Below are 17,668 nucleotides of genomic sequence, written 5' to 3'. Positions count from 1 at the left end.
TCAGGAGGCAATTTCAATTGTGTTACTTCTTCAGGAGCAAATTTAAAATACGAAATATATATTCTCTCAATTATGTTACCTCTTCTGGAGGTTAATTGTAATATATTCACATCAGGAGTGTGTTCATATTTACCAGATTTATTAATATTGTCACATTCACTTCAGGAAATGGATTAATATTATCAAAAGTTCTCATCCTTCAGGAAATCGAACATAATTATTTGAATGCGCATTAATCACATCAAATTGTGATGATTCAACCTCTTTTAAAATATTTACTACTTCATGAGCAAATCGAGGCGTGCATTTAATATAGAGAATATTTATGTAGCTTATCTTCAATTGTAACCATAGAAAGCCTAAATTATCACTTCTGGTGATCATAGGCATATACCACTTTTGATGGTTAACAAAATGTAATTACAATGAGATATACGAAATATAACTACTTCTAGTGGTTGTATATTTCTTGCAAACTCTACTAGAGTTTAAGCTGATCAAATAATGGTATCAATATTCTTCAAAATGACATAAATAAGATATATTATAGTAAACATTATTATCAAAGCATAATTTTTATTTATGTACAACAATTAAATAATCATACTATCTATTGCAAACAACAAAAATTAAAATATTTACATTTCTACAGATTCACCACCGATTACATGACTTGTTTCTCCTTCTGGGAGTGCAAAGTAATCAGCTACATCCAAATGCATGAAGTCTAAATTATCTTCAGAAATAAAATTTGCTTCAACATTTTTCTCTGTCTTCTTCAGGGAGGCTTGATAAAGCTCAACCAGGTGCTTTGGCGTACGACAGGTACGTGACCAGTGCCCTTTTTCCTCCACATCTATAGCATGCATTTTCTGCATTTGGTGCTTGCATCGCTTCATGCTTTTGTTCCTTCTTTTTCCACTGCTGGTGGCGAGGAGGGTTCTTTTGATGCATTATTATTACCATGATTAGAGTTTCTTTCCCGACCACGGCCATGACCACGACCGGGGCCACGACCCTTTCCACGTCTAGCTTGGTGGAAGTTCGTCTCATTCACTTCGGGGAATGAACAAGAGCCAGTAGGTTGGCTTTCATGATTTTTCATTAATAACTCATTATGTTTCTCGGCTATAAGAAGATGTGAGATAAGTTCAGAATACTTTTTAAATTCCATCTCTCGATATTGCTGCTACAAGAGCATATTCGAGGCATGAAAAGTGCTGAAAGTTTTCTCCAACATATTATGATCAGTAATATTATCACCATATAATTTCAATTAGGAAATAATTCTGAACATAGCAGAATTATACTCACTGATAGATTTAAAATCTTGTAGTCTTAGATGAGTCCAATCATATCATGCATGTGGAAGAACGACCATCTTCAGGTGGTCATATCTATCTTTCAAATTATTCCACAGTATGACTGGATCTTTAACAGTAAGATATTCCATTTTCAGGCCCTCATCAAGGTGATGGCATAGGAATATCATTGCTTTGGCACGATCTTGGTTTGATGCCTGATTTTTGTCTTTGATGGTGTCTGCCAGACCCATCGCATCAAGATGAATTTCAGCATCAAGCACCCAAGACATGTAGCTTTTGCCCAATATATCCAGGGCTACAAATTCAAGTTTAGAAAGATTTGACATTATATAGAAAAAGAAAGTTCATACCTTAGATACTTTCAAAGTATTTGCTCAAGATGACAGAGTCTCGTGCTGATAACGTTTTATAAAATAAAAACTGTAAAGTAAAGACAAGTATAGAGAGAAACTGATATATTATTTGAATTCAAACTGATGGACATAGTGAACTGAAATCTCTTCTATTTATAGAAGAAAGGAAGCTGTTGTGTAAGCAGCTACTATACCAGATATAGATAATCTTCTACTGAGAGTAATGTTTATCCATAACGGAGTACTGAAAGGATAAGCTCATTGTACCCGGTATAGATAATCTTCTACTAGGGGTAATGTTTATCCATAACGGAGTACTAAAAGGATAAGCTCATTGTACCCGGTATGGATAATCTTCTACCGGGAGTAATATTTATCCATAACGGAGTATCGAAAGGATAAGCTCATTGTACCCAGTATGGATAATCTTCTACCGGGGGTAATGTTTATCCATAGCGAGGTACCGAAGTGATAAGCTTCTTCAGGAGGCTTATTTCCAGTAGACTACTAAATAGATAAACATATTTACGGTGGAGTCCCATATGGATAAGCTTCTTCAGAAAACTTATTTACAACGGAGTACTAAATGAACATCCATAATATAATATAGTCATAACACGCACAATATTCTAGTTTTGCGGCCATTATGCTTTTCTGATATATGTAGCCACTCATCTACAAATAATGGCCGCATGGCATTTGCTTTTTTTATTATTATTTATGTCTTTCTTTTATATTATTCTGTCTTCTTCTTCGTGTTATCGTACGATACTATCCTAAAACAAAGAAAACCTGAGAAAGAGGGTTTTTACATAGAGGGGTTGATAAAAACTAGAAAATTATGTCCACTTCAACTAGTACAACCCCTTATATTTTCTTTATTTGTGAAATAGCAAAAGAAAGATATTATTTACACTATAATATCTTATTTAGTGAGAGTGTGAATTGATCTGTTTTTTTCTCTTGCGGGAGGAGATGAGGGGCTACATACTTAATAAATCGCTTCAAATACATTTTTTTAAAATAGTTTGTTACTGTTCAACAATTGAATAACTTTTACTCCTATTTATTCATTGATCATTAGACTGTTGATATGTAATTTAACAACTGAGAAAGAATAAATTGCTTCAAAAATTGGGCTAAGTTGCTATTGGGAGCCCAAAAGGAGGAAAATCTATGCATTGAAAATAATAGCTATTACTTGTCAATAAATTGGCCTAAATGCCATTTCGGGTCAATAGGAAAAACATAAGCTAATAAAAAAGTTTGGGGCCCATAGACTGCCGTTTTATCTAAGAGAAAATCTCACTTTATATCCATTAATTTCAAACTATTTATCTTTTAATGCACAGGCCCAAAATATTTATTACTCCTATCCATGCGACACAAACTATTTACCCGATTATTCATTTATTCTATTAAAATAGCTCTTCTTTCTACACTGAGAATTTGGACAAGGGCACAACTTCAGGTTACCCCTAGTAGGTAGTTGATGACTCTATAGGAGCAGAGAAATTTGGATAAAAACCCAAGATTAAAGAAGGCTTGGTCTTAATTTTAGTAACTCCAGATACTTAAATTATTTTCTTGTTTGCTACTTCTTGACTTACTTGTAATTTTTTCTTACAAAATTGTTCTTCCATTTCCCTTATATTCTTCTTCAAAAAGAAATTAGATCTGATTATCTGAGAAGTTGACCTCTGGCTAGTTTCAATTCTACTATACTTTTTCTTGACTATTCTTTCCCTAGCTCTTGCTCTTGCCTTGGCTTAAAATTTTTATTGTGAAGATTTCTTGCTTGATTCAAAGTGAGTGCTGTTAAATATTGCTTATAATACCTTCTGAAAGTTCATAGTGGAATTTGATAGCATTTGGAGCTGATTTGAGGTGATTGAATTGGAAATTTCAACTGAAAATCGAAAAAGAACACATCTACCCAATAGTATACTATTACGGTATACAATATATTGTAGGAGTATATAGCTATACTGCAACAGTATACTATTATAGTTTACAATATACTGCAACAGTATATTGTAATAATTGAAGAAGAACACAGTTACCTAACAGTATACCGCTACAGTATACAATATACTATAGGAGTATATAGTTATACTGCAACAGTATACTATTATAGTATACAATATATTGTTATGGTATACTGTAATAATATGCAAGATACTGTAACAATATGCTGTAATAGTATACAATATACTATAATAGTATACTTATTACCCGTAAATTCACTTGCCTTTTTCCTTTTAATTTGCTTTAAGCTTTTACCCAGCGTGAGAGGCAAATTGAAAATGAACAAAAAATAAAAAAATATTATAATATGTTATATAATGTAATGGTATACTCTTACAGTTAGCTCCTTTATAATGTAACGGTATACTCTTACAATTAGATCCTTTTAGAATTTTTTGAAATTTTTATTGACAACTGATATTATTTCAGTTTAATAAATGAATTAATTTTTTTAACTCTTTGTGTATAATTGTATACTCTGTTGGTATAGCTATATACAATACTGGTATTATTTGTCAGTTATTTTTTTTGGTTGTATTGGCTACATTTAATTGGTACACAATTTATTTTTTCTTTAGTAATAATATAAAAAAAAGAATAATAAAAAATAGTGAAAATAGTGAATGAAATTAGATTGTGAAGAGAAAAAGAATATAAAAAAAGAAGTTAAATGAAATTAGAAAAGGAAAAAAGAAAAAAATAAGAAGAAAACGAGAAAAAAGAAAAGGAGAAAAGAAAAAGAAAAGAAAAGAAGCATAGAAATAAAAAAGAATTGGAGAATAAAGAAAAAATTTCTCACAAAACCTACTATGGGTAGGAAATATAATTAGTTTATGGGTAAAAAAATAAATAGGTAGAGAAGGATAAGAGGGTGTTTGCCTAAGCTTATAAGCTGGTCAAACTAGCTTATAAGCACTTTTTGGCTTATCTACGCGTTTGGTAAAATTAAAAGTCCTTATAAGTTAAAAATAAGCCAAAAGCCATAAGCTTGTCGCCCTCTGCTTATGAATTTTTAGCTTATAAACACTTTAAGTTTGACCAAAATTTTTACTATTTATCTTTAAAATATTCTTTTTTTGGAACAAAACTCTTACATCGATACTCACTGCTTCAAATATTGTTTCAAACCCCCTCCCCCTCCCCCCCCTCCCCTCTTCAAGTCTACAATTCTTATTGACTATTTAAGATAAGCAAATTCTCTATTCCTTTGCATATTTGTATTTATGTGATAAATGAAGATATATCAAATTTTTGGTGTAATGCTTTTTAAGTGTTGTGGTGGTGAAGACAGTATTTGTTTCTCTTCAAATATTTTGTCCTATTTAGGTTTATTTTTTATTGAGAAATTTTTGTCAATTTATTAATTATTATAACTTATGATTATATGGTTATCATAAAATAAATTATATGTATCATAAAAGTTATCTTGTCTAAGCGCAGTTGTATTTAAAATATAATGACAAATAGAATATTTTGTGTTTGAATCGATCTAAAATCTAAAATTTTGAAGAAATCACGCCCTTATAAGCATAAACAGTTCTAAGGTTATTTAAGTCATTTTAACAAAAAAAGAGCTTATCAGCATTTTTTTTATCAAATAATGCAGCAACTTATTATTAATTTTAGCACTTATATCCAAACACGTAACTGCTTACTAATTAAATCAGTTTCAACACTTAAAAGTGCTTTTCAGCACCTAATGCTTATAAGCTACTTCAAATCAGCTAATCCAAACGGGCTCTAAATAGTTTTATTTTTGTGAGTAACTGTGTCAAAACTCCTCTATCTAAAGGATTTGAAGGAGAAAATATAGTTGTTTCGTCTTTTCTATTCCAAATCACTCCTATAAATGCTCTCTGCATTACATGCTTTTGGTGAAAAATTGTACTCGTGGTTTTTGAAGATAAAGTAAAATTGTACTTGTACTGTTTGGCCATCATTGTTCCTTCTTTAGATATGTAATACTGTTTCTATTTATTAATTCTTGCATCAATTAATTTAGAACACAGCGTTCTGTGTTTTAGTTAGGAGTGTACAAATTGAACCGGAAAATCGTACCAAACAGAAAAATCAAACCAAACCAATTAAAAAATCCGACTAGCTGATTTGATTTGGTTTGATATTGAGTAAAAAAAAAACGGACCAAACCGACATATAAATATATTATTTTTATATATATTTAAGATAAGATTTTATATAAAATTTTCTTTAAAAAAAAAGTCAAGAAATATTTGGGATTCTCTTATGGGATATAATATTTAATAGAATATGAAGTGTTCCATATTTATTAACCTTAAATAATGGGTTGTATGATCACTTTCTTATCAAGTGTTACTGAAATGCGTCAATCTCTTTGTTCTTCCATATTCATATGTCAAGATCTATTAAATTCTTATATCTTTTTCGAATTTGAAGTGATTATTATTATTTAGGTATCATATTGATTTTTATGTTTAATTTTTAGCCTCCCGGGGTAGGGATATGGTGTGCGTACACTCTACATTTTCTAGACCCCACTAGTGGGATTCTACTGGGTTGTTGTGTATATCAACAAAAAATTATTGTCAGACGACTAAAAAAATAACTACCATGTGTTACTAAATTCTCCCATAAGAATATTTTAATAGATAATATGTTTGTCAATTTTTAAATTTTTACTAAATATATATTTACTTATAAAAAAATTAACAAAGTAAGATTAAAGTAATATTTAAGTAACAAAAAACTCAAAAAAATCCAATAAAACTGAACCAATCCAAATCGATATAGTTGGTTTAGTTCGGTTTTGATAAAAACCGAACCAACCCGGTCCATATACATACCTAGTTTTCATACATGATATTAGCAGCAATTTGCATCTATACAATTTTGCCATCATGTTTCTGCCTTTATGTTAAGCTCTAGTGCAACAATTAGTCATTGTAGTTTTCATTATGACAAAATAGAACACTCAATTTACAAAGAAAGACTTTTCCTATTAAATATACAGAAGATATGGGTTATGAGAGATTGTCTCAGTTAAAACATGTGACTACTCAACAAAGGTCTGAATGCCAAGGTCCATAGCCTTAGCCCTTAGGAAAGCCACTTGTTGCCTCGCCTTCTTGTAGATGTTCAATGGGAGTGTCCCTCGCTGACCTTCTTTGTGTCAAAAAAGGTAATGTGGGAACAATGAGAGTTAGCCTACCTTGTCGTACAAAATAATACACGGAACTCATGTTCGTAAGTGTGTAGTGATTTTCGTATATATGCTATTTGTTAAACTAAATATGCACACTCCAGATCCTCACAAAGGGTAAGGTCTGCGTACACACTACCCTCCCCAAACCCCATGGTGTGGGATAATACTGGGTATGTTGATAGCACATTTTCACGCTCCATCACTTTCTCATCCCCTCACCCATTGCTTAAGAACTTCTCCCTACTGCACTGAGCTAGGGAGGCGGAGAGTAGGGGTACCCTAGAAAGAAACAAAGAACGACACTAGTCTGAGATGATGACTTGATATTCTAAACTAAAATGTAAAGGAGGTAGATCTAAGGTAAAAACTTATACTAATAACCAAGGATAACAAATATTTTTTACAAACAAATATTCAATAAATGACTGACCTGATATTCGGAAGAAGAAAACACTTCCGCACTTCCAGAAAGATCTTCAAATACTTCCCTTCAAACCAAAACACATCAACTTGGAGAAATTAAGAGCAGAAGCAACATTGGATAAAGAAATGAATAAATCAGTAACCAAATGATACCTGTTTTATAAGGAAAGAAAAAATAATCAAATTATACCTTGTATATCCACCAATATGAACTTTTCCATTGCAAAACTCCAAGATGAGTACAATTTGCTTCTCAGAAGACCACAAATGGAAAAGCCATTTATATATGTAAGGTACTGCCTTAAAAAATCCCTAGCAAGCTACTTTAAGAGGTTAAACACCCTGCTATAGTGTTGTTATAGGGAGTTGGAAATTCCAGGGACAGAGATGACACATAAAGTGAAACTTTACAGCAATATGATAATACTATCAACTACTTATATGATCAGGCAACCAGGCATCTAAAATAGCCCCATGAAATTGACACCATTCTGAGTTTTCAAATGTCTTGCCTCGGCCTGCTACCTTTTTGGAGTCAATAAACTGTAAACTTTTATAAAATGCCAAAGGTTCTTTCATCACACTCCACGATGTTATATTTAAATCAAAACCTAAATAAGGAATTTAAGACAACAGTTCAGGTCATGTAAAAGAAACTCACACACATTCTTCAAACAAACCCGTATTTGATGGGGTGTAAAAAATATTAATAGATAGGATTAAATGAGGGCTTCCTGGAGCCAGCTACATAAAGGATCCTGCAGCTAGCTTATCACTAATGGATGGTATGCCAGAGATATACTGTCTTTAAGAGAGAAGAGCAAACTAAAATTCCAATGGATTTACAGGACTGAGATCCCTTTTCGAAACATAGAACTAGAAGCCCATCAACTAGAATGACAAAGAGGACGGCTAGCTTTAAGTCCAGGAACCAGGATTAGCCGACATACAGATGCTAGCTTTGAAATCCATACAATAGGATTAGCCAACATAGAAATGCTATATTTGAAATCCATGCAAGAACATTAGCTAATATTGAGAGAAGCATTAAATAAGCAGTTTGTACCATTAATATAGCAGGAAACACATGATTTTGAAGTGGTGTTCCTTCTGCCCTAAAAAAATAAAGAAAAGAAAAATTCGATGAGCACACTAGTTCCTCAATGATAGAGCTATGTTTGATTAGTGTGTTAGAACATCAGCAGATAAAACTAATGAGGGCTTCCTTGAACCAGCTCTGAGGAGGACCCTGCAACAAGCATATCATTTTTAGACGGTAAGCAAGACATATACAGTTATTAAGAGAAAGGTCAAACTAAAACCCAAGAGATTTACAGGATTGATCTCTTTTCAAAATATACAACCAGAATCCATCAACCAAGTTTACAAGGATAACTGCAAGCTCTAGAATACATGCAAGAGCATTAGCCAACATTGGGCAAAGCAGTAATTTGCAGTTTGTACAGCTAATATCATAAAAAGACCTGATTCTGAGGTGGTTTTCCTTCTTCCCTAAGAAATGTAAACTTTGATGCACACTCCCTGATACAGCTAAGCTTTCGCAACAGCAATAGCCTAAACATTTTCAGCAAGCATTTCCTTTCGCTTCAACTCCAATGCCATACATTCATTCTCAAGTTTAATCCTCTCATTTTCCATTCTCATCATTTCCAATTCGATGTCCTTTTTCCTGCTAAATCTTTTCCAATTGAAACGCTCTTTCTCCAATTCCAACATTTGCGCCTGAATTTGTAGCTTCTGTTCTTCTAGCTGAAACGAACGATGATCCATCCACTGCTTCTGCAGAATATCAGCTTTGTTGCATTCGGAAAACATTTGATTGGCATCAGTGTTTGCCTTCTGAGGTTGAGAAATGAAAGTCCTATTACCATCGACAGTAGTCAAGAAATTACCAAAAGTAACAATTTCATGACCCTGGCATTGTTTTATCCTCTTTGAAAAACCTCCTGACATCCCATGTAACCTGTGCTCCCTAGGCAAGCTATGATTCTCTTCATACTCATCTTGGTCCTCCACCAAGTGAGTTTCGTGATCATCATCATCATTGTCATCTTGCAGGTGCTTCCTAACATCATTGTCATCATGCTCATCTCTACTTGTAAGAGCCAAACGTAATGAACGCTGCAGTTCAAGGTCTGGGGGCAGATGTAAGCGGTTCCCATTATGGTAGGAACACATCTCTTCATAATGCAGATGTTTTGAACTTAAGATTTTCCTAACTTCCTCCTTTCCTTTCTCTGATACGTGATCCAGCACATCCAAAAGAGCAGGATTCTCAACTACCTCACAGGAAGTTCCTCTGCCAAGGATCTCATTGAGTCTTTTATACCTCTTGTTTAGGTCATTGAATTTATCCTCGCACTGTTGAGGTGAAACAAAATGATCCCTTTCAGCCATGACTTTTGACACTGACTTCCATTTCCCTTTCTTATGCAAATTAGAGCATTTTCTTCTTCCACCATACTCTGCAGCAGTCTCTTCGCCTATGTAAGAAACAGCAGTTATCAACAGCCTCACCATCTGATCGGTCCATTTCACACGCTGCCATGGGGTAGCCTTTTTCCCCCTATTCAGGTCATTGAGACCATCAGCAGCATCTTCAGTAAAACTTGGTTCATCTTCATCACTTGCAGACTTACCCTGATCAGCCAAAGAAATATTCTGGTTACAATCCTGCTGCATACTACCTATAGTGAGGGGGAAATTTGCATTAATTGCCCCTTGTTTCGAATGAGACTGATAATGTTGAAGCTGTTGATGATTAGCCCTCATGGAGCCTTGCAAATCAAAACAACTATTCCCTGGCATCATATTTCCTGATCATAAATTAATTGCTTTCCATTACTTAAAAGTAACAATTAAATACAAAATTCAGAACTGGAATTAACATAGAAAACCCTTTCCTCAAAAACCCTTCAAGACAAACAAAAGCACCAAATCATGAACGATATCACCTATGCAAACTAACACCTTCACAACCAGGCAAAAAGAAAAGAGATCCAAAACTGAAGAATGAAGATCTGTTCTCACTTTCAGATAAATTCTAATTTTCTTCCACAAATAAAGAACTGGTAATTTTTAAAAGTGAACAACTTACACAATGCTGACGATCTGTTGAGCCCTATTACAACTTCCACCACTTCAAACCAAATTCAAAGCCTTTTTCACTACTGCGAGAAAAGACAAGAAAGGTACACTTGTAGGGAGTTTTTTACATATTAAAGACATAACAGCCTATTCCGGGTTTACTAGATTCAACGTATCGAGGATCTACGGGCCCCCTTTCGCCATATTTTCCGTGACACACACACGTAGCTGAATAAGCACCTCCGCCAGATAGGTATAGGTTTTTTTTTTTTTTTCCTTTTTTATTTAAAAAAAAAAAAGTTAAAGAGCTAATGCCGGCGAACTAAAGAATAACATCCTCATGCCTAGGGGTGGACATTGAGCACTTTGGATCGAATATAAAAATTTTGATTTGAATTTTCATTTTTTTGGATTGAAAAAATGACCATTCAAATTTAATTCAAATAAGCTCGTATAACAATCCGACCGATCATTTTGAGTTGTAGCATTTCGTTTCGTGATTTGCGACTTTGAGCAGCCTCATCTTCCGTGCATGGTTGATTTTGATTTTCGAGTGGTTCAGGATGAATTTGATAGAGTGATTTTCAATTTGGAAGCTTTAAATTGGAAGAATTGACCAAGGATTGACTTTTGAGTAAATACCCTCAGCTTGGTAATTTGATGAATCCTTCGTATGGTGATTTTGAACTTGGGCGTATGTTAGGATTTGAATTTGAATGTTTCTAGAAAGTTTTGGCTTTATTTGTCGAAAGTTGCCAATTAGAAAAATGAGAGAGTTCATAGGTTTGACCGGGAGTTGAATTTGGTGTTATCAAACTCCTATTGTGGTTTTGAGACATTTATTAGGTTCATTTAGTTAATTGGAACTTGTGTGCAAAGTTTGGTTGTAATCCGAAATATGTAAGTGTGTTTCGGATGCGTTCGACAAATTTGCAGGTTTAAAAGTTAAAAGAATGATTTTGATCTTCGATTATTGATTTTGATGTTATTTATAATGTTTTGAGCCTTTGGATAAGTTTGGATGATGTATTTGGACTTGTTGGTATGATCGAATAGGGTCCTGTGGGGCCTTAATTGTGATTTGGGGTGGTTTCGGACCATTTTGGTGATGGTTGGAGTTGCTGTTTTTTAGCAGATGTTAGTGTGCTTCGCGTTCATGGTCAAAGCGATGTGTTTGCGAAGTCTATGTTTGGTGCTAGGTTTGTTGATCTTTGCGCTCGCGAGTAAGTGTTTCACATCCACATAATGCTGGTTCTAGGTATATCACGTTCGCAAGGAGTTAAAGCAGGCAGGGGAAATTTTTGCCTTCAAGTTCGCGAAAGTGGGGGGATTGTTAGTTATTGCGATCATGACATTGATGCCACGATCGTGAAGTGAATTTGTTTAGTAGCTTTGGTTTGTGCTTTGCGAACGCAAAGTAGAGGTCCGTTCGCGAAGGGTACTGCTGAGTAGTGTATTTAGGATGTTATTTCGGGATTTTGAATCATTTCTCTCACATTTTGAGCTCTAGACTTGGAGAGAGGTGATTTTTCTTGGAGATTTTCATACAAGACTTTGGGGTAAGTAATTTCTACTCTTTTTTTTGTATTATTTCAAGAATCTATATGATTTATTAACACCCACAATATAAAATTTTGAGATAGAATTTGGGGTTTGACTACACTTTAAGTGAGTGTATTTTGGGGATTTGAGAATCGATGTGGACTCAATTTTGGATCTAATCGTATATTTGGACTCGACGGATTATGGTCATCGAAGCTTTATGGAGTGAGATTGCTTTATGGAATTCTTAAAAAATCGAAGCTTTATGGATTGAGATTGCTTTCTATAGCATTGTTCGTCTTCCTTGGTTGATGATTGGCTTGGATTTATGTGATTGGAGGACTAGAGCGAGATTTCTACGCAATTTGTGGTTGAAGGCTAGCTGGACAAGTGTTACACCCCATGTTTTTCGTACGTGAAAGTACGCCATAAGTAAATTGATGAAAGCTCGGAAAATGAGATGTTACATCCCGTATTTTCATACGTTAAAGTTTCGTCGTAAATTAATCGACATAAGTTTGGGAATGAGATTATTTTGATATTATAAGCATTATACTAATTTAAACAAGTGCTGAGTAAATTCGTGAAGGTGAGAGGATAAGCAAATCGAAGAAAATAAATTTTGTCAAAGTTTGACATTTTGGGACATAATACGATCTGAGCTATAATACCCGGCATTTATGAACTTGGGCTCTACAAGGTACCACATGACCATGATAGTAAGATGTATAATGTATGTTAAAAGTGAGTAGTATTTTGAATAATTTGACATAATTCTTAAATTCTGTGGGTAATTGGTTAATGGTTGGATTAGTGAAAAATTACCTAAGTAATTAAGAAATTGGTAATTAACTAAGACATTTGGATAAAATTCTTGAAGCCCAAACGTGGCAGCAAACCTTGCCAATTGATGACTCTTAAAGTCACTTGATAAGGTGTCATTTTGAAGGCTTAGTCATCACCTTAGTGGGGCCCACACCCACTAAGGTATAAGATCTCTAATTCATTTAAGAGAGATTTATACAAATTTGCAAGGTAACGTGATTAGCTCAAATTTGCAATGGCAACGTGAGGCTTCTCTAAAATTACAAATTAAAGATGGTCATATTCAGTAAGGTAATGGTATTAAGCAAAATTTCATACGAAATTATACTGCGTAATAGCAACGGAATTTTGCAATTCTAAGGGAGTGTGGTGCAATCCTTCTCAATTCTCCTACTTCGATCCGCCGTTACGTGTTATCGCAATTGACTTGTGTTAGAGGGATTGTCAAGAGAATCGGCTCAGGTATGTTAAAGTTATCCCTTCTTTCCTTTTGGTATGATCCATAAGATACAAACAAAACGAGTAAATGTACAACTTCCATAAATGATTTTTTCATAGGGGTGTCTATATTCTTGATTCCCCATGTGGCATATTATTCTATCATCTGTTCATAGGTCTCAGAAAATACGTAAGTTGATAAAGTTTACTTCATGATATTAATCAAGGGCATAATGGTCTTATGACATTCCGAGGAATTTTATTGACGTACTTCTCATGCATTGCATTCATTTACATTGACCCATGACCATATACGTTGATGATTTGCCCACAGTGGCCAAGATGATATGATGGGATGCCCTTAGAGGCTTGATGATGTTATGAACACATATACCTAATATATGCACCACCACCTGATTAACTGGTATACGTTGATGATTTGCGCACAGTGGCCGAGATGATATGATGGGATGCCCTCAGAGGATTGATGATGTTATGAACGCATATACACATGCATGGCATGACATTATAAGTATTAAATGATTCACAGAGCTATTCAGACTTACATGCCGAGTCTTTTACTTCATGTTTCTCTCATGTCTATTTTTTACTGATTTTTATTCCTTACATACTCGGTATATTATTTGTACTGACGTTCCTTTTGCTTGGGGACGCTGTGTTTCATGCTCGCAGGTCCCGATAGACAGGTCGAGAGTACTCCAAGTAGGCTATAGCTCAGCGGAAGATGTTGGTGCGCTCCATTTGCTTCGGAGTTGCTTGTTTGGTCAGTATGATTTAGACGCGTATTGTTTGGTATGTCGAGGCCCTGTCTCGACCTTTATTATAAGTATGTACTCTTAGAGGCTTGTAGACAGATGTCATATATACAGATACTTGTATGGCCTTGTCGGCCTCTATTTTAAGTATATAATGGATCACATTGGCCTTATAAGCCCGTATGTCACAAGTACGATTTTCTATATCAGGTTGGGTCGTTCTATGTCAGGTATTCCCTCATGTTTACTCTGGTTATCTCATGACGCCCCTTCTGGCCCACTTACCTATGATGATGTAATAAGAAAGATATGTTACGTTGGTACTCGGTTGAGTAAGATATCGGGTGCCCATCGCGGTCCATCGGTTTGGGTCGTGACAGAAGTGGTATCAGAGTAGTTCTTTCCTAAGGAGTCCACAAGCCGTGTCTAGTAGAGTCTTGTTTATGGATGTGTTGTGCACCATGTTATTAGGCTATATAGATGATATTTACATCCTAAATATACCATACTTTATTATTGTTTTGAATGCTAAATGATAACAAAATGCTCTAATTGGTGTTTTTTTGCTTCGCAAGGACTAATCCAAGTTAGGAAGAACTATGGAGTGTTTTGGAGTCAATAATGTGAAGAAAACGTCCAATCAAGAAGCACCCGAGCAGAACGAAGCAAAAAGTGGACTGGGTTGGAATCCACCGCGAACGCAGTGGACCGCGGCAGGCCAAAGACGCGAGGCAGAATGTTTGTCTCTCACCGCGGTCGCGCCGCATTCTGCCGCGGCCGTGGTGATTTGTGCAGTTACCTAGAACTTTTGGGACCAAAGTGTAACTCAGGAAAAACTTATTCCAAACCCTTATAAACTCAAGAAGCTCGCCCAAGAAAGAAAAAAGCTTGTTTTTAAACTACTTTGGAGGCAAGAACAAGTGTGAGAAGAGTAACCAAACATTAGAGTTTTTCTATCTTCTCTTTATTATTGCAATTACACATTATGAACAATTTATTAGTTTTATCTTGTTTTGTTATGAGTAGCTAATTCCTTAGTCTAGGGTTTTGATGGAACCTATTGAATGATGAACTTCTTGTTATGTTAATATAGTTTGCCCAGTTTAATCTCTATTTGTTCAACTACATTCTTGTTGTAGTTTATTGATAGGATCCTCAATTAGTTGTGCCTATTTAGTGTGCATAACTTGGGAGAGAGTGCATATTTAGGTAATTGTTGAACAACACCACTCCCAAAGTATATGAGGGATAAATAACCGAGGGTTTAAAGGCGGGATTAGGGATAACGAAGCCTTGGGTGCAATCTAAAGTGAGCTGTAATAAACAAAGCCAGCTAGCGTAACTCAGGAGAGTGTATCTAGCAAAGTATCATGATTACTCGGGAGAGATTTACGATAATAAGAGTGATCGTGATTGATAGAGACGATTAGGTGAATCTATGTGAAACATAATCGTAAGGGATTCCATCAATAGGGGAAATCATAACCTTAGATCCTTCTCTTAATTGTTTACAACTTAATCATAGTTAGTCTTTATTTGCTTATTTATAGTCAGTCTTAGTTAGTATAAACATCCTCAATGTTATTCACAACGTATGGGAAGTTGATTACGTAGAATTTCGTAAGTCTAACGAGAGTAATTGATAGGTTAATTCCTTGTGAGTTCGACTCTGGGCGAAATACTCTAGATTATATTTGCAACATTCCGCGTATCCTTTTCATAAGGCATAGTTGGGCATGATCAAATTTTGGCGCCGTTGCCGGGGATTAACGGTGTTATCAATTACAATTGAAAGAAATACAAAAATTCTTAGTGTAGTAAGTTTTCTCTATACCCAGTTTATACATTGAAATTTTAATGTTTGTTGACTTTGTTGTATAGGTACATGCCTAGAAACTCACCGAGAACTAGTGAAGTATTTGAAGCATTATCAGATCCCGAGAAAGTTTTCAAGGCTTTGAATCGGGCTAACCGGAAAAACAAACAACTGAACAATTCAAACCAGACATGGGGGATCACATAGTAGACCCAGCTGCGCCGGTTGCGCCAGTGGCACCTCTTGTGCCAGAGGCTGCGCTATATGACTGGGAACAACCCACATTGGAGAACTTGGCCCAGCAATTTTAGTCCCGCAGATATAGGCTGAATCATTTCAAATAACGAACAACATGCTGCACTTGTTGCAAAACAAGGGACTATTTTTGGGGTCACAAGTCGAAGATCCTCAACAACACTTGAAGAATTTCCTGTCAATCTGTAGAACTCAAAGACAGCCCAGCGTAACTTAGGAAGCAATCAAGCTGTTATTGTTTCCATTCTCATTGACATGAGCTTCCTAGACCTGGCTAAACTCAATCCCCATTAATTCTATAACAACTTGGGAGGAGTTAGTCAAGCAATTCGTGAACAAGTTCCACCCACCCAACAAGACTGCTCAACAAATTGATGAAATTTTGAGCTTCAAACAGAGACCAATGGAGACACTGCATGAAACATGGGAACAATTCAAAGGGATGCTGGTTATATGTCCGCACCACGGTATTCCAGATCTGATGTTGGGGCAGCGGTTTTACATGGGATTGTCAGATATCGTGAAGGGTAATTTGATGCTTCAGCTGGTGGAGCATTCTTGAGCAAAACATGGAGAGAAGGCCAGAGTCTGCTAGATAAGATGGCACAGAATTCGGGGTGGACGACTAAGAATGCACCTATCACTCCAGTAATTCACTCAGTGCCCTTGGATCCATCCAACACTCTTGCTGAAAACATGGTCATATTAATGACACAGATGAGTATACTCACTAAAAAGGTGGAAGAGTCAGGGCAAAAGCAGCAGGTACACATTGTAGATACCACCAATGGGGGCTTATGCACATCTTGCATTAGTCAGCCAATTGATAACCAGTGGAATGTAGAAAGTGATCATCATCACTACCCTGAGGACATGAATTATGTGTCTAATTATAGAGGCCAGAGACTGGGTGGTCAAAACTGGGGCCATCAAAATCAGCCGTATAGGCCGGTCCAGCCACAATTCAACAATGGAAACATGGGAGGTATGATACCTCCCAATAATATGACACCTTATCAAAGGCCACAGGGATACAATAATCAAAATCAGCAACAGGGGTATCATCCTCCTCACAGCAGCATGGTGGGCGGCAGGAAGATGGGTTTGCTAGACTCGAGGCAATGATGCAGCAGGTTATTGGGTCAAATGCAAAAATCAGTGAAAGAGTAGATGCACATGATTCAACTATCAAGAACATTGAAGTGCAGATAGGTCAGCTTTCGATGTCTTTAAATAATCGTCCTCAAGGGACATTACCTGCAGACACTCAAATAAATTCAAAATATCAAGACCCAAAGCAGCTGATGGCAGTAAGTCTACGTAATGGCAGAGACTTAGACTTTAAGCAAGAGAGGGCTCAAGAAAGCAGACAGGCTGTGACATTTGTACCAGTGCCCATTGAACTGGATTAGTCAACGAAATTGACCGAGGTGAAAGTACAGCTTGCTTAGGAAGAACATAACACACAGATTAAGGCTGAGAGAAAGGCTGAGACAACCTTGGAACTAGTAGTTGAGGTGGCAGCTGACAAAGAAAATACCCAAATCATTGGGAAGAAGAGACCCCCCGCACCATTCCCACAGAGGCTGGCCAAGTAC

General features: G+C 35.7%; 1 protein-coding gene across 8 annotated transcripts; it reads right to left on the bottom strand.

Annotated features, from left to right (window-relative positions):
• Window positions 1-6,610: 6,610 nt before the first annotated feature.
• LOC107811150 (uncharacterized) lies at window positions 6,611-10,653 on the bottom strand. 8 transcript variants are annotated; one of them, XR_012707430.1, is made up of 4 exons: window positions 10,429-10,652; window positions 7,501-10,147; window positions 7,318-7,375; window positions 6,611-7,166 (listed from the first exon to the last, which is right to left on the bottom strand). XR_012707430.1 is itself a non-coding variant. In XM_016636029.2 (2 exons), exon 2 carries the CDS (start codon window positions 10,140-10,142, stop codon window positions 8,886-8,888), a length of 1,257 nt encoding a protein of 418 aa, XP_016491515.2. In that variant the 5' UTR covers window positions 10,143-10,147; window positions 10,429-10,652; the 3' UTR covers window positions 6,611-8,885. The 8 variants fall into 8 exon arrangements, 1 of the variants encoding a protein (XP_016491515.2); XR_012707431.1 differs by having other exon boundaries at window positions 6,611-6,847; XR_012707432.1 differs by having other exon boundaries at window positions 6,611-6,844.
• Between the last annotated feature and the right edge of the window lie 7,015 nt (window positions 10,654-17,668).

The sequence above is a fragment of the Nicotiana tabacum genome, chromosome 3, assembly GCF_000715075.1.
Source record: "Nicotiana tabacum cultivar K326 chromosome 3, ASM71507v2, whole genome shotgun sequence".
Lineage (NCBI taxonomy): Eukaryota > Viridiplantae > Streptophyta > Magnoliopsida > Solanales > Solanaceae > Nicotiana > Nicotiana tabacum.
This window is presented reverse-complemented; position numbering and strand designations above follow the sequence as displayed.